At 46.4% G+C, this 17,721-nt stretch overlaps 1 protein-coding gene across 12 annotated transcripts in view; it reads right to left on the bottom strand.

Moving 5' to 3' along the window:
- ANK1 (ankyrin 1) overlaps positions 1-17,721 on the bottom strand; it is a 207,011-nt gene that overhangs the window by 122,973 nt on the left and 66,317 nt on the right. Inside the window, exon 1 of one of the 12 annotated variants that reach the window (XM_045994195.1) lies at positions 4,595-5,156. The exons of the other annotated variants lie outside the window; for them this stretch is intronic. Coding sequence (XP_045850151.1) covers positions 4,595-4,621 — 27 coding nt within the window. The 5' untranslated portion in view covers positions 4,622-5,156. Of the gene's footprint in view, positions 1-4,594; positions 5,157-17,721 lie in introns of those variants that run through there. 12 annotated transcript variants of the gene reach the window in all.

The following is a 17,721-nucleotide window of genomic DNA, read 5'->3' as shown; positions in this document are numbered from 1 at the left end:
GGTTTGGACAAGTTCAGCCCCACGTTCAAGACCGTGGTTGGTGCCAGGGACAATAGGAGAAATGACTCAAACGTGAGTCAGCTCCAGCCACCCCCAGCTTGGGGGAGATGAGCAACGTGTAAATAAGTGTAAAGAGAGAGACAATGAGAAGGCTCTAAAGGAAGTTTCCAAGAAAGTGCAAGGGGAGCTCCGAGGAAGGAGAAACTATCTTGTGAGTTTTTTAAAAATCCCAGCAGCAGGGGCACCTGGGTGGCTCAGTGGGTTAAAGCCTCTGCCTTCGGCTCAGGTCATGATCCCAAGGTCCTGGGATCGAGCCCCGCATGGGGCTCTCTGCTCAGCGGGGAGCCTGCTTCCTCCTCTCTCTCTCTGCCTGCCTCTCTGCCTACTTGTAATTTCTGTCTGTCCGGTAAATAAATAAAATCTTTAAAAAAAAAAAATCCCAGCAGCAGAGTATCTTAAAGGTCAACATGGAAACCACTAGGGCAATTTTTGATTGTAGGTTTGTGACCAAACTAGTGAGCAGGAACCGGTCCTGAGGTGTTTCTACAAGGAGTGTGCCGTTCATTCATGAATGCAACCAGCTTTCACGAGCACCTGCTACTTGCCGGGCACTGTGCGACATGCCCAGGACACAACAGTGAACGAGGCAAGCACACTGCCTCCCAGGTGAAACTCACAAATACAGTATAAAAATTTCCAAGTGCAGGCTGTTGGGTGTGCCCGAAGCAATTCTCATGGGGCCAAGGGGTAGGAAGCAGGATGGGAAAGATGGAGGGGTGTCGTTAAGGAGTCTGGATTCCATCCTAAAGAATGTGAAGCCAATGAAGATTCGATTTATCCTCGCCTTGCATCTGCACATTTGCACGCCTGTCCAAACCAAGCGTATTTATTTTAGAGACAGAGAGAGCTTGCAAACAGGGGTTGGGGCAGAAGGAGAGGGAGAGTCTCAGCAGACTCCCTCCTGGGAACTGAGTCTGAATTCCCCGAAGACCTGGATCTCACAACCCTGAGATCATGCCCTGAACTGAAATCAAGTCAGTTGCTCAACCACTAAGCCACCCAGGCGCCCCCAAGCCACTGAAGATTCGAAGCAGGGGACTGATGCGTTGAGACTTGCCTTTCTATAAAACCACCACGGTTGTGTGTAAAGGAGGGTTCCTGGAGGGCGAGATGCCCTGTAGAAAGACCATTTGTACTTTTTAAACACTTAGAGCAAATCCAAGTCTCCCCCTTTGTGGCAACGCTACTATCACAGGCTTACACTCGATGAGCTCTGCTGACAGCTCGTGTTCCAGAACCACAGTCTGCTTTATCCGTGTGGAGGTCCAGAGGAAGCCGCGAAGGATCAGCAGCTGTGATTACACATTACCGTACTGCATACGAATTGGGATTTTAGAGTGGCTTCTGTTTTCATTTTATTTTACCCATGACAATTTTTTTAAGTAAAGAGCATCTGGGGCACTATTTATTTTCTCATTAAATTGGAGAGTGGAAGGGAGGAGAGGATTATCAATATCCGGGCAGGGCCATGAAATAGATCATGCAGAACTATGTCAACAACCAGCCCTGTGTATCTCAGAGGGAAAAAAAAAAAAGGCTAAGAACAAACGCAGGAGAGGTCAGTGATAACTGCGTTGCCACAGTCTAGTAGGCGGCTCTATTTGGTTGGCCACTCCTGGGTTTGGTTTCAAAGGCATTAGGAAGTCAGAGGTAGAGGAAGAAGTCAAATGATACCATGTGTCTAATCCCAAGATCGTGTAATGCTTCTTGTGTCTCCCAGGGTAAAAATAACCTTCTTACAATGCTGTACAAGACCCTAGATGTTCTGTACCCTTGCCCTCTCCCCATTCTCCCTCCTACCATCTCTCTGACCTCACCCCTTCAGACTCTGCCCTCTTCCCTCTGCCGCAGCCACACTCATCTCCTGGTTCTTCCCACTATTCTCACAGGCCTCACTCAGGACCTCTGCATGTGCTATTTCCTCCAAAGTCGTGCGTGTCTCTCTCTCTCACCCCCTTCAAGTCTTTGCTCAATTGCTTTTTTAATTTTTCTTAAGGGAAGTATGAAAACCAATATCCTCTCTTTTTTTTTTTAAATGCTGCTAACCAAAGTCATCAGTGCCCAAGTTTCCCCCCAAAATCATAATGGATAAATCCAATCATCAGCAGTTTGACATTAGAAATGCTAGCCACACAAACAGTAGAGCCCTGATTAAAATGTCATTGAACCAAGTGGGCCAGCCAGAAAGAAAAGCCTCCAATTCAATACCCTGAGAACCTGACTCAGATAACTGCTTCCCCAAATATCAGGAATTCTCTTGGATTCTACAGGTAATCCATCTCAACAGTGAGAACATAACTGAAAAATCTGTAGCTTCTCGACATTGACAAAGTCTAACGTTTAACATTTTTGACATCAAATTGTAATCCTTACGAACGGTCTCATGGAATCTAAGTTTGAAACACGGCAGCCAAAGTGAACTTCACGGACACTCTCTGGGAGTGCCTTATTGACACTGCGAATTTCCCAGGCTTCCTAACCCCCTTGCATGTTCCCTGCCCCTGCACTTCTCATCTTTCAGCAAAGGAGTATTCATTTATTTTGTTTCCGCTCTGTCTCCTTGACCTGCTGGAGTGTAAACTCGGAAGGGCAGGGGTTTGCGCCTGCTCTGTTCCCTTCCCTGCTGTATTTCCAGTGCTTACAACAGAAGACATGATGAATGTTTATTAAACGTTGGACAGACCTTGAGGACAAAGATTGTCAGTGTCTTCACCTTTAGAAGGCACCCAACTGTCTTATTTACTTTCTTTAATTTTTTTAGCAACAACAACAAACAGCCTTTCTCAATAGGCTTCCCTTCGCTTAAATTCAAAATAAGTCAGCTGATTTTTCAAAGACACTGGCCAAGTTATTTGGGAAGAAGGGGTGACAACCTGGGTTTTAGAAACTAATTGTAACTGGCCCCTGAAGTCTAGGGTCAGCTGAGTTGATATGACCCTGCTTATAAAAAACAGCCTTCCGGGGCATCTGGGTGGCTCAGTCCTTAAGCATCTGACTTCAGCTCTGGTAATGATCCCGGGGTCCTGGGATTGAACCCATATCTGGCTCCCTGCTCAGCAGGAAGCCTGCTTCTCCTTCTCCCACTTTCCAGCTTGTGTTCCCTCTCTCACGGTGTGTGTCTCTCTCTCTCAAGTAAATAAATAAAATCTTAAAAAACAAAAACAAAACAACCTTCCATGCTTGTGCTTCCTTTTCTACTGTTTTCATTTCCAGCTGCACAGCAGACCCAGTAGCCAGAAAAAAATATGGCTTTCCCTAGGCTATTTGGGTGGTGAAAGTCATCATGCTCATTTTAAACATCTGTCATACCCATTCCTTATTCTTGCAAGACGTCTTGTCTTGGGTCTTGTGCCTGCTGTGCCACTCAGGTCCCCTCCCCAAGCTCTTGAGTTCTGTCAGGAACAGCCTCCAAGACTCCCTTTGCAACCGTGGCCTCAGGGTGCCGGGTCAGTGAAAGGAAAAGCCTCAGATGTACCTAAGCTGGCTCCTGCTTGCTGCCAGCGAGGCTCACAGCTGGAGTCCTGAGTTTCAGGCACAGTCCCTCCCCTTCCCGGGGAAGAAAATCAATCACCAGGAAGACAAATTGTGAAGATGTGAAACCGCTAGAAAGAAATCCCCACTTCATGTGGTTTCCCTTGTACCCACACACGTCTACACAGGTTAGAGGGCTCGATGCTTTCTCAGGTGACTACACTAGGGTCCCTCCGAGCATGTGGCCTGGGGTCCACCCCTGGCCTCTGAATCCCCCACCCAAACCAACAACCACACCCTGACACAGGACACGTAAAAAACAATCGGGCGGCGTTGCTGCTAGATGGTGGTGCATCCTATCATCACAGGAGAATTGGGGGTGGGATAGGGTGGCCCCTGTAACGCTCCATTACCACTTAAAGAATTTCCACCAGACCCCAGCTCCCAGAGCCGCTCTGGAACTTTTGTCCCTCGTTCTTAGACTTTTCCCCGTCTGGTAAGTTAGCAGCATAAATCCAAAGTTCAGAGCTTCAAGAACAGGGAAGGTGCCACGATGAGGTAACTGAATTTTGTGGGTCATTGCGGACACCCCCCCCCCCCAAACGAGGCTGACCCAGGCCCCGGTTAGAGCAGCCCAAATTCTCAGGTGTCCTTATTCTCCTCCAGGGCCACTGGCCTGTGAAAACACAACTGAAATAGACATTGCTCTGTGGACTCAAAGGGAAGCTTCTAGAATCTCAATAGACCAAAGGAGGACTAGAATCCAAAGATCCTTCTTCCCAGCCCCTAATGCAGACAAGACAACATTCAGGGAACCAGGTAGGGGGAACTCAATCTGACAGCAAATCTCGGGCTGTAAAACACACGAACTGAACTAACGGAGTCAAGCAGAAGCCACCTGCCACCTTCAGCGACCAGGCGACTGAGCGCTGACGGGGCTCTAAAGCCTGCAGCTCAGGGGGCGGGGGGCCGCAGGCGAGCACGCAGCCCGCCCGGCACCCTCGCCGGCCCCCGCCTTCCCGAGCACCGCCCGTCCCTCCCGAGCACCTGCTCAAGCACTCACTTTGAGGAGGCCCCTCGGGAAGGGCATGCCGGTCCCTAACCAGGATCCCGCCGGGGGTCCGTCGCGGTCCGCTGTGGGAGCAGCTGGGGCTGCGGGGCGCGCCGCGCCTGTGCCGGGCCGGGAGGCCGTCTGGAGGCGGGCGGTCGCGGCGCGCGGCCCTCCGACGGCCTTATCGGTGGCAGAGGCGCGCTATCGGGCGGCCCGGGAGCTCCGCGCGCGGGCGGAGGGGAGGCGCCCGCCTGGGGCCGGCAGATTACGGCAGCGCCCCGGCTGGCTCCCGCTCCCCCGCGGTCGCCCGGCCCCGCTCCCCAGGCCGCGGCCGGCGCGGCCCCTGCAGAGACCCCCCGGGGGGGCCGTGAGCCCGTCGGGCCAGCCCCTCACCCAGCTGCGCCGCAGGGAGGCGAGGGAGAGCCTGCCCGCCGCCGCTCCCTCTCCGCGGCGGCGGGTTTGGGGTGCGGAGGTCTTGCAGAGGCGGGGCTGCCCAGAGGAGGCTCCGGGAGGAAGCGAAGCCCCCGGGTGGGGGCAGCCGGCCTTGCATGGGCAGAGGACTGTGGGGGAGCCGCTGGCCTTGCGTGCTCCCCAGACCTGGTGTTCACATGCTTTCCCGGCGAGGGGGAGGGGCAAGGGGGGAAAAAGGGGGCCGTGTTCCTTAATTGCTGATTTGCAGGGAATCTGGGCACAACCTTAATAACATCGGGGCCAAAAATAACAGCGTTCCTGGGAACCAGAGGTGAGTCACCACAAACAGCGGCCAGGAGAGAAGGGGGCCCCGGGCAGCTCCCCACCCCACCGCGGCCAGGATGTGGGGGCTGCCCACAGAGCCCCGGCTGGGCCTGTCCTGGCAGAGCTGTTGCAGGCCTGCCTTTGAGAGGCTTCTTTCTGGGCATCTGTGCCTCCTACAGCGGGATAGGGCCCATCTGCCCGTAGTGGTTTTATCCGGTGAGAACACTGCACCCCTGGAGTACCAGTTGGTGCCTGGCAGAGGGGACCGGTGACCCAAAGGAGCTGAACCGTAAGGACCCAAGAGCAGCAGGCTCCCTGGGACCAGGCAGGAGCCCTGGGGCTTCCTGGAAGTGAAGTCACCTAGATGGGGCTGCTGCTTCTGTGCCATGTACCCTCGCTTTCCTTTCTAGAGGTGCATAGACCCCACTGCCAGAGTCCTGCCTGGGAAGGGTCCCTCCTGCCTTGCTCACATGCCTCTCAGCCTGCCGCCAGCCTGAGACTGGTCCAGGTCCCCTGACAGGCAGCCATCTGGCTTTGGAGCTTTTCTGCAGATCCAAACGGATCCTGCTGTGAAGGCACAGCTGTTGTGGAAAACGCCGAGGGCCGCTCTGTGGCCCTCTGTTTTCCACAGCAGCTGGAAAGGCCCCCAGTGGAGGCCAAGGCCACCTCCAAGCAGACCAGCACCTGATGTGGTCTGGCGAGGGCAAAAGCAGGTTCTAGGCCACACCTAGACTAGTAACAACACAATCATTACCGCACAAGTCCACACAGATGTCTATTGAAGCATATGATTCCAAACAATGGCTTTTTTTTAAGGGGCCCCAAAGCGTAAAAGATGTAAAAGCAGGTCCCAAACAACTCTGCCACAGGACAAATGGTCTTCCTTGGCAACAACCGCTGGGCTAGGCTAGCTGGTGACAGAGTCCCGCCGGCCTGTACCCCGCCTCGGGTGCAGAAGTGGCTTTGGAGTCAACTGTAGGGGAATTGGTACATAGCAAGCGCTCAGTAAAGGTTTCTGGAATGGATCCATGGCTGTCACCGGCAGTATGATAAGAGCAAGAAGCCATTTCACCAGCCAGGGAGGAGGAGAGACTAGTTTCCAGGCTCTGAAGGAGAAAATGTCAGCAGGTAAACATAGCACTTAACACAATTTAGAGAAGGCCCTGGGAGTAGAAACTCATCTCAAATCTTTGGTGAGGGTGGACGTCAGGCAGGCTTGGTTCTTTGTGTGAGGTCCTTGTGTGGTGCTTCCTGCGGCAAGACAGTGCCTCCCGGGTCCCTGAGCGCTAGGCTGGCAGCTGAGCGGCTCTGGGAATCAGGGCGCCTCAGAACTTTACCCCAGAAGGGGGTACCCCCCACCTTGGCATTGCAAGGCTCCTCTCCTGCGGATACACAGAGGAGGGCAGTGGCCAGGCACATGTGAGGTCAACCAAACAACCAGGCTAAAGGGAACAGGACCGCACATAAGCCTCTGGGTCTCGAATAACTGGACCCACGATGAGCTTGAGATCCCCACATTCCTCCCTGGAGCAGGGCTCCTGGGACAGTCAGGCTACGGGTGAGTGTATTTTGTGATGTGGGCTGAAGTGGTATTTGTCACTCCCTTGTCAGCAGATCTGCCACAAAATACCAAACTCTTTTCTTATCCTCTGAAAGGGAGCCACAAAGCTGTCCCAGCGCGCAGGGTGCAGGCCAGGCCATCTCGGGATTGTGAAGATGCCTTGAAATTCCGCTCCCCCCAACCCCGGTCCTTCCCAAGCTCCTCTGCACTTGGTTTGATTTATTTGTTTACAAACAGGCTCATACCCAGTGCTTACTGTGTGGTAGGGGCTGTTCTGAGCACTTGACATCCACTCATACAATCCTTATAATTTCCCTGCGAGGGATTCACTCTCATTAGGCCCAGTTTATAGATGAGGAAACTGAGGAAGGAAGCGATCAAAAAACTACTTAACAGGCAGAGAGCCAGTTTACAGCCCAGGCAGTCTGGATCTAGGGTCTGGAGGCCAACTCAGTCACTTTGCTTGGGGATCGATGCTTTAATTTTGTTCACTGTTAGCCAATCCATTTTCTTTAATATTAATTATTATTAATATGTTAGTATTAATTAATTATCCATTAATTGATTTTCCTTAATAGGAACTTATTCATTCCATGACTGATAAGCATGGAATTCAACAACTGTTGAACATTTCAAGTTCTCTTGTTTCAGGTTCTGTTTTTCAAAGATAATAAATAAGTCAATAGAAAAAGTTTTTGTTGGGTTTTTCATTAAAGTAATAAGACCTCTTCATTGAAAAACATTTGAAAATGGAAGGCAGTGCATATAGTCCTTCATCCGATTCCTTCTACCTCTTGTTCCCACCCTCCCCAGACAGATGCAAACACCATCCTAAACTGTGTCTGTCATTCCTTTGCTTCTCTGTATAGTTTTACCCCTTGTGTAGGTATTGTTCACTTTTGCATGTTTTCCTAACTTTGAGTAAGTGGAGTTACGCTGAACAGACTCTTCAGCTTATTTGCATTTTTTTAAAAGATGTTATTCATGTATTTGACACAGAGAGAGACAGCAAGAGAGGGAACATAAGTATGGGGAGTGGGAGAGGGAGAAGCATACTCCCTGCGGAGCAGGGAGCCCCATGTGGGGCTCGATCCCAGGACCCTGGGATCATGACCTGAGCCCAAGGCAGACGCTTATTTGCATTTTAATGCAACATGATGTTTCTGACATTCAGCCAGGAGTCATCTATTAATTTTCACTGCTGTACGGTATTTCATTGTATGCAAACGCCACAAATTATTTTCCATTTTACTGCTAATGGAATCTGAGCTGTCTTCAGCTTTTTACTATTAAAACATTACCGCTATGAGGCTTCTTATACGATCTTCGTGCTGCCCACTGCTAGACTTGTGTAGTGTGAACACCAGCAGGAGAGGAATTACTTAGCCGGACTGTACATGAGTCTTTAGCTTGCCTGGATAACACCGAGTTGTTTTTGAACCTGGCTATTCAGTTTGTACTCCCGATAGCAGGGTAAGCAGTCGCTCCTCAAGCTCATCAGACTTTTAAACTTTTGTCAAACCGGTAGGTGTAAAATGGTACTGCCTTACAGTTTTAATTTGCATTTCCCTAATTAGTTGGGCATCTTTTCACAAGTTCACAGGCCACTTATTTTTCATCTTCTGCGAAATTACTGGTAAGCCCTTTGCCCATTTTTCTGCTGTTGTTTGTCTTTCTCTTATTGATGTGTGGGAGTTCTTTATACAGTCTGGATAGGAATCATTTATCAATTACGTGCATTGCCAATATGTTCTCCCAGCAGCTTATGGTTCATCTTTTTCCTTTTTAAAAAAGTATCTTTCGGGGGCACCTGGGTGGCTCAATGGGTTGAGCATCCAACTCTTGGTTTAGGCTCAGGTCCTGATCTCAGGGTGGTGGGAGATCCAAGCCCCGAAGTGGGCTCAGCTCAGCCTAGAGTCTGCTTGTCCCTTTCCCTTCCTCCATGTGCTCTCTCTTTCTCTCTCTCTCTCTCATTCTCAGTCTCAAAAAATTAATAAATAAATAAAATATTTTTTAAAAATAAATAAAATAGTATCTTTTGATGAACAGAACTTGTCCATCTTAATGTAGTTAAATATATCAATCATTTCCTCTCTGGTTGGTGCTTTTTCTTTTATGTTTAAGAACTCCTTCCCTAGCCTGAGCTCATCAGTACTTTTTCCTGTATTACAAATACTTCATAGTTTTGATCATTATATTTAGATCATTAGATCCACGGGACTTATTTTTATGTACAGTGTGAATTAAGGTTTCCGGTTTTTCCATATAGATCCTCGATTATCCTAGCACCATTTACTGAACAGCCTGTCCTTTCTCCATTGAAGTATGACGCCATCTCCATCATATACGCAGGCTCCACGTATGGGTGTCCCCTGGGGCTCTCTCCTATTACCTACCCACTGGCCGGTTCACCTGTCTCGCCTCCAATATCGCACTGTCTTTATTGCTATTATTTTATCATAAGCTTAATATTGTTTGTAACAAGTCTTAATACCTCCTTGCTTTAGTCCTCTTTAAAAATATCAAAGCTTTTCACCTTAAACAAGTAGAAAAAGTAGAGTATAATAAACCCAAGAAGAAAAAAAAAACATTTAAAAGATCAGAAACCAATGAAATCAGAAACAGAAAACAACAAAGAAAATCAGGAAACTGGCTTAGACACAAAACTGGACAAAAGAGAGTTGGGGTCTATTTATGCCTTGCATTTAAATAATTGATTTTAGTTTTTGATTCATAAGTTAGGAAATTCATTTTTAGGATCTTACTGTAATATTAGCGCTTGTACTGAATCATCATATCTGGTTACTGTATTTATAAACTACTTAGTAGTTTATATTATAGACTTGGGAGTGTTTCTTTTGTAGCCCATCAATTTCACACTTAAATAAAAAGCATATGTTTTGAATATGTTTTAAAAAAAAAAGTATCAGAGCTTCTCTTGGCCCTTTGCTCTTCTGTGTACATTTAGGAAAATGCCACACACACACACACAAAAACTAGAGATTTTGATTGCAATTACATAGAATTCATTTATCAATGTCTAGAGAATTGACTTTATGATATTAAATCTTTCAATTGTATATACATGGTACTGTATATCTGTATATACATTCAGATCTTTAATGTTTTATAATTTTATAATTTTCCCCATAAAAGATCTTTCCCATTTTTTTAAGGTTTTTTTTCCTTGGGACCTGGTTATCTTAATGCTGTTAAAAGCGAGATCTTTTATTTGATTATATTTTTGTTTGGTTATTGCAGTATATAGGAATATTATTAATTTTGTAGCTGGAACTTGTAGCCAGCAGTTGTGTCGAGCCCTCGTGTTAGTCCTAATAGTCTGTGTTCATAATTCTCTGTGATTTTTCTCTACAGACATTTATTACTCACAATTGAGGACATTTTGATTTCTTTTTTTATTTTTTAACATTTTATTTATTCATTTGACAGACAGAGATCACAAGTAGGCAGAGAGGCAGGCAGAGAGAGAGAGGGGAAGCAGACTTACGGCTGAGCAGAGAGCCTGATGCGGGGCTCGATCCCAGGACCCTGGGATAACGACCTGAGCCAAAGGCAGAGGCTTTAACCCACTGAGCCACCCAGGTGCCCCGACATTTTGATTTCTTTTGTGCTTTTTGTACCCCCTATTTTCTTTTCTTGTTCTATAATGTTGGCTAAGACATCCACTACACTGTTGAATGGAAACAGTAATATCAGCATATTTATTTAGTCACTGACTTAAGTGGGGCTGCTTTTAAAGCTCCATTAGTAAGTATGAAGCTGTGTAGGCTTTTGTGGGTACTATTTAGTAGTTAAGGAGGATAGATTTTGGTCTCAGTTTATTAAAAGTTTTTAATCAGGAATGAATGTTGAAATTAAAGTCTTTGTGTTCCTTTTCTGTGAAGTTGCATCACATTAATAGATTTTTCCAAGGCTGAACTATCCTTGCATTCCTGAATTAGACTCTTCTTGGCCATCCTGTAGTACTTTCAGTATAGCACCACTGAATTGAGTTGCAAGGTTTTATATAGGATTTTTGCAGTCATAAATCATATTGGTTGTATTAATTTGGTACTGCTGCATGCCACATTACTCCAAAATTTTAGGCATTTAAAATACATACAGATTTCTTACTTCACAGCTTCTGCACATCAGCAGCTCAGGACCATCAGCTTATCTGGGTGTTCTGGCTTTCATGACATTGCAGTCTTTTGTGAAGTTGCAGTCGAGATGTCAGCTAGGGTTGCGGACATCCAACACCTTCACTGGGGCTGCAGATTCCACTTCCACAGTCCTCAAACGCCTATTGGTGAAAAGCTTCAATTCTTCATCTCCTGGATCTATCCCTGTGTGTCCTCATGATGTGGCAGCTGGCTTCCCCCAGAGTCATCCAAGAGAACATAATAGAAGCCACAAGCGTTTTAATGACCTAATCTGGACATCACACATCGTCACTTCTACCATCCCCTTTGTGTTAGAAGCAAACCACTAAAATCCAGCCCACACTTGATGAGGGCATTGTCAAAGGAAGTGTGTCAAAGAATCTGTAAACCTATTTTAAAACTACGATATTGGCCAGTTATTTTCTTTTCTTATCTTTTGATGTCTTATCATGTTACCCTAAACTCGTAGATGAACTGGGGGTTAGCTTTCCTTCCTCTTCTAGTGTTTACAATGATTTGTCTATGAGGGGCGTTCATTGTTGCCTGCAAAATCTAGTCCTCATGTTTTAATCCAAAGAGACAGTGACTACAGGGGAGGGAGGCTACTGATTTGCTCTATTTAATGCTATACATGTATTCAGGGTACAAGTTTGTTAAGATATCAAAATCTGGGAAACATACTCAAGATACAGAAAACTTTGCTCTCATTCTCTTAAACCTCTTTTAAACATCTTGATCCACTCAGCATTGGCCTAAAGTGCTGCAAAATACTTACATTCAGGCAAAACGTAAAATAGAGGAGTGACTTCATTTTTTTAAAAAAAGGATTTCACCATGAAAAGTTGGAGAAATTAAAAGCTTAAAAAGTTTAAGTTGTAAATACTTAGTTAATGAAAAATAATCCATTGGTAGACTCCCACTTATTCTGGTAAATTTAAGAGAGTGGCTTGCAAACTTTTTGGTTCTTAGGACCCCTTTACCCACTCAACATAATTGAGGACCACATAGACCTTTTTTTGCAAATATTATATTTATCAATATCTACTGTGTTAGAACTTAAAACTGAGATTAAAAAAAAAAAAAAAACTAGTGTGGTGTGCCTGGGTGGCTCAGTGGGTTAAGCCTCTGCCTTCAGCTCAGGTCATGATCTCAGGGTCCTGGATCGAGCCCCACATTGGGCTTTCTGTTCTGCAGGGAGCCTGCTTCCCCCTCTCTCTACCTACTTCTCTGCCTACTTGTGATCTCTCTCTCTGTCAAATAAATTAATAAAATCTTTTTTAAAAAAACCAGTGTGTACTATTTCATTCAGACATAGCATAATAAGCCCATTTTACATTAACACAGATAAAATTTTCATGAAAAATAATTATATTTTCCAAAATAAGACAAAATTTACCAAGCAGGGAATTGTTGCCCTACACTTGGCAGATCTGTTTATAATCCTGGTTTAAGGAAAGACAGTTGAATTGTCATGGCTCTTTCTGCATTCAAGGGCTTGCCATATGTTGTTTGGGTGGCGATAGATGCCCAAAGACCTGGCCTCAGTCGGGGAAAGCGGACTGTTTTCACATGTGTTCCATGAATGGAGTGCATTCTTGTTAGCACACCAAAACCCTGCAAGCTGTCCTCTCTTAAAGGTTAGTTGCCGTGTGAATCTCATCAAATATCAATGAACTTTTCCTGTTCTTTACACTGTGAGAGAATGAGAGGGAAAGGCCAAATGACATTTAGCATGGTGAGAACAGGCTTGGCCTCGGGAGCTCGGGGAAGGGCTGGGTGGCGCCCAGAGTCCTTTGAAACTGCAGACCGAGGTAGTCGAATAGTGTCTGATCCTGAGACTCCCGGCACCAGAGGATGAGAGACTGGACAGGGACTCCTGGGTCCTCACCGTGAAGAGAAAACTGAGTCTAGGGATTTTGCAGAGCAGAGGTCCCCAAGTCCCTGCTCTTGCCACTACTCAGTGAAAAAGAGAGGAGCGAGATCAAGAAAGAGGAAGAGTCGCCAGGCAGTGTTCTAAGGTAGCAGACCATGACCCACTCCACTTTCGATGGTTGGGTGGGCTAATGAATCAATTGAAGGATCTTTCAGGTCCTTCCTGGCCCCAGAAGTCCCTTGTTTATGCTTACATTTGGCCATTCTCTTAGTTGGACAGCCCCATCATCAAGAGACTTGTGAAAAAGGTCATCAAATTCAAATCAATAAAACCACTTCTTATCATTTTTTTCTTTTTTTAAAGACTTATTTATTTATTTGAGAGAGAGAGAGAGCATGAGCAGGGGGAGACAAGAGAGGGAGGGAGAGAGAGAATCTCAAGCAGACTCCCTGCTGAGCGAGTTGCCCAATGTGGGGCTTGACCTCACGACCCTTGAGATCATGACCGGAGCTGAAATAAAGAATTAGACACTTAACTGACTGAGTCACCCAGACGCCCCTGGACTTCTTATTTTTTTAAGAGGAGGGACGGAAGAATTCTATACTTGACCATAATAATAATAGCATTTATTAAGCACTTACCATGTGCTCATTCATTCATTCACCCATTATTTCTCTCCTTCCTCCGTCTTCCCTTCCTCCCTTCTCAATCGCTCTCCTCCTCTCTCTCTCTCTCCCTCGCTCTCTTTCTTTCTTCCAGTACTCAACAAGCACTATTATGTGCCAGGCACGTTACCATGTACACAAGAGTAAACAAAACAAGACACAGTCTAAACACTTCATATCCATTATTCACTTAGTAACCCAGCAACAGCTGGGGTAGGCACGGTCATAACCGCCATTTTAGTGATGATGTCACCGAGGTGGGAGAGGTACTTACCAAGCGCACAGAGCTAGAGGAGGAATCCAAGGCTCACTTGGAGCTGTTCCCCCATAACCACAATAGCGTATTGCCTCCAGAATGGCAGCGGGTCGCTGGTAGCTTCTCTGAATTTATGCTTCCCTGGAGTCCAGGGTGGAAAACCCAGTCATCGTTGCCCTACCCCTTCTGACTCTCTCATCTCCTTTCACTGAACATCTAAGCCAACACTGGGAATCTTGTATCCCAGAGCAGGGACGTGGCTTCATCAACTTGACTGGAATGGCAGTTAAGAGCTGGCTGTGTACCAGGACGGGTCACTCCATGGTGGGGGTTGGGGGGGGGCTGGTCATGAGGACAATAGCAGCCAAGGTGGGGAAAGTGCCAATTACAGCTCTGATCATCTCTAAGAGATTCTGAGGTAAGAGGTGGAAATCTAAGGATATGACTTTCTCTTATTTTGAAATTTGAGGGTAAAATACTGGTCTTCCAGGGGCCCTTGCTGAGGAAAGTCAGATTTATGTCACTGAATTCCCTTCCCCACGTGTGTCTACAAGGGGGAGGAGAAGAAAGGGGAGCACTGGAGAAAGTGGGGTGGGGGAGAAGGAGGAGGGAAGGGGGAAACGAGGAGGGAGGGGAAAAGGCTACTTTTCTGGAGGAAGAGCCTGTTGGACCTGTCCCCAGGTCACCAGCTATCTGCTCGGAAGCCAGACACAAAGGGTCTTCTGCTGGAGAGGCTCACTGAGCCCAGCGCTCTGCGGCTTTCTGCTGTCCAACTTAGACATCTCTGCTGCCCAACCACCCTGCAACTTCCAGTCCCACTCAAACTCCCATGGGGTCATTTCAACTCTAGAAAAATTTTTCCCAAAAGCCCCTCATCATAATAAAAGCCCTGGACTAAGAGTCAGACGGTCTCAGTTTGAACTGAGCCTTTGTTACTTCAGGATCTAGAACCTGGGACTTGCTACTTACTCTTTCTGGACCTCAGTTCTCCTCATCTGTAACATGGGTACAAAAATAGCTTCTTGGCTTGCTTCACAGGATATTTACAAGGATGTCAATAGGTGTTCTATCTAAAAGCACTGTATTATTATCAACTGAAATAATAATCATATTTCTAGATAGTATACTCCAAGAATGATAAATGACCTATTTTATGCATTCCCCTGTGCCTGACAATTCAACAAGCCGGAGACTTTTTCAGCAGTATCCAAATGCCAGTAGCCTCTGGTGCCCACTCACCTCCTTGGGCACGCATAGATTTCTCCAAGTTGACTTCCCCATCCTATCCAACTGGAAGAAACACACTTATTTCTTTAAACACACAGACAGTGGGAATTTATCATAAGATAAAAGTTTTTTTTTTAAATAATCAGATAGTTTGGAAAATGTTAAAATAGTTCATCATCTCACTGTCGGAATATAACCATTATTGTGACTAGAAGATTATATCGAAAAGGATCACGTACCCAGGCTTTGGAGTCAGACAGACTTGGGTTCTACCACTTAGCAGCTGCAAGATCTTGGGGGCACCTTACTGAGGGCTCTCAGTCCCTGAGTTACCTCTGCCCTGAGATAAGAATAGAGATGTTCCTCCGGTGGGGGAGGGGAGCTGCTGAGAGGAGTAAGTTAGGGGACCAGGGGTATAGAGCCCTGCCCACAGCCAGCGCTCAGGAAATGCCAGCTGCTGTTATTATTCTAGTGACTATCCCAACGACTTTAAAAAACGTACACATAATACACGCAAACATACATATGGTTTCAAAAATAGAAGTAATGAGTTTTTATAACCTGCTTTTGTTAACAACATATCAAAAATGTTTTTTCACATGAGAAAAATACACATCTTTTCTGTGTCATCTATTTTTTTTAAGATTTTATTTATTTGAAAGAGAGCATGAGAGAGAGAGAGCATAAGCAGTGGGAGAGAGTCAGAGGGAGAGGGAGAAGCAAGCTCCCTGCTGAGCAAGGAGCCCTGGGATCATGACCTGAGCCAAAGGCAGTCGCTTAACCAATGGAACCACCCAGGTGCCCATCTGTGTCACTTTTTAATGCCTGCAGGGTAAGGCGTCCTCCAGATGTTTGTGACCCCTTTAACCGGCCCCCTATTGCTAAACACTTAAGATTCTTCCCCCCCCCTTTTTTTAGCCTATTTTAACAGTGTTACAGTTAATATCTTTGCCCTCTTGCATGTGATGATTTCTTTAGGATCCCTCCCAGATATTTTTCTAGACTCAAAGGTTGTGTGAGCATTTTTGTGGCTTTGATAGGCTGTGTCAATTTTCCTCCCCCCAAAAACGTTTTCTGCCCCAGCTAGACATACGTGTTTGTTTGTTTTAACTGTTTGAAAAATGGACTTCTTACTGTAGGATCATCATCCCACAATACTGACCCAGCCACGTGCCTCTCTCCATCTTGCTTGGGGGCCTGACACGGACAGCCAGACCCACGCGATCACACTAGTGGGCCTCCATCCAGGGCCATTGCTTGCCTGGTGACACACTTTCAACAACTGTCCTTAGCTGGGGACTCGTCTTAATCCCCACTGCGACCTCAGTCCTCATGGTTTATACTGTATTTTCTTTGTGCGTAGGGCTAGTTAAAGACCACCTGTTTCGGCCGTTCCTTATGCTGCCTTAGCAGTGATTTATTTACCTAATTATCCCAACCCTTCGAGGATCCATAAAACAAACACAGCATTTACACCAAATACGCACCTCTGTAAAAAACTTCCAAACCAGCGGGAGGTTTCCGTCTTACAATAATCATGGTAATCATGTACATTTGTAGAGCAATTTGCAGTTTGCAAGCATAATGACCTACACTATGATGTGTAATACTCAAAATGATCCTAGGATTTTTATTATCATTAGAAGTTCTTGCGTTTCTGTTTTACAGAGGAAGAGACTGCAACTCAGAAAATCATACTGAGTTGCCCACGGTCCTACAGCTAATTAGTAACTGAGGCTGGAATCTGTTCTTCTGGCTAAATCCTAGATGCTTGTGCCACGCCACTGCTCCTGCTTTGTGAACACGAATCAATCATATTGTTGAGGGTTAAGGGATCGCTGGTATTCTCCTACAGGGTATCCGATGGATGGGGGTGAGTGGTGTGTGGTGGGGTTTGGTTAGAGGTGAGGAGGAAGGACAAGAGAGAGACAGAGAGAGGGAAAGGGAGAGAGAGAATTTCACTTTGGGTTTCCTAAAATTCTAGCTTAACCTCTGATCAAATGATAATGACATTTAAAGCTGAATATTCTGGGGTCCCTGAGTGGCTCAGTTGGCTAAGCGTCCAGACTCCTGATTTCCACTCAGGTTCTGGAATCAAGGCCCAGACTGTGCTGGGGGAGGGGGGCGGTGTCTGCTGGAGACTTTCCCTCTCCCTCTATGCCTCCCCCCACCCATGCCCTCTCCCCGGCTCTCTCTTTCATATATATATATATATCTATCATGTATATCATATATATATCTATGATATATATATTATATTATGTATATATGTATTTTTTAAGCTATTCTGTCTCAGGATCATTCTGCAACCTGGAGGGCATTTAGACTCCTAAAATCTTCAGTGTATGCCTTCAGATGTGGCATGGATGGTCTGATTATTTATAGTCTGGCATTTCCTAAACTAGGCAGTGTTTGGGAAGGAAGTCAGCCGTCCTGCCAAATGCTGAATGTTCACAATTCAGCTGAATAATGAGGGAATCTAACATTTCACGGTAGAAGGTATAAAGGCGGAGGCTCTGAGTGGTTCTCCCTGGCAAGGTAAATCTTAGGCCCAGGTCAGACTTGCCGCCCCCTTCCCTGCGGTGAGGGATCCGGCCGGCCTGGAAAGGAGCTGGGTTTCTACAGGGAAGCCATCTGCGGCTCCTCCACAGAGACGGCC

The sequence above is a fragment of the Meles meles genome, chromosome 2, assembly GCF_922984935.1.
Source record: "Meles meles chromosome 2, mMelMel3.1 paternal haplotype, whole genome shotgun sequence".
Lineage (NCBI taxonomy): Eukaryota > Metazoa > Chordata > Mammalia > Carnivora > Mustelidae > Meles > Meles meles.
The sequence above is the reverse complement of the archived record's forward strand: the minus strand, read 5'-3'. Positions and strand labels throughout refer to the sequence as shown.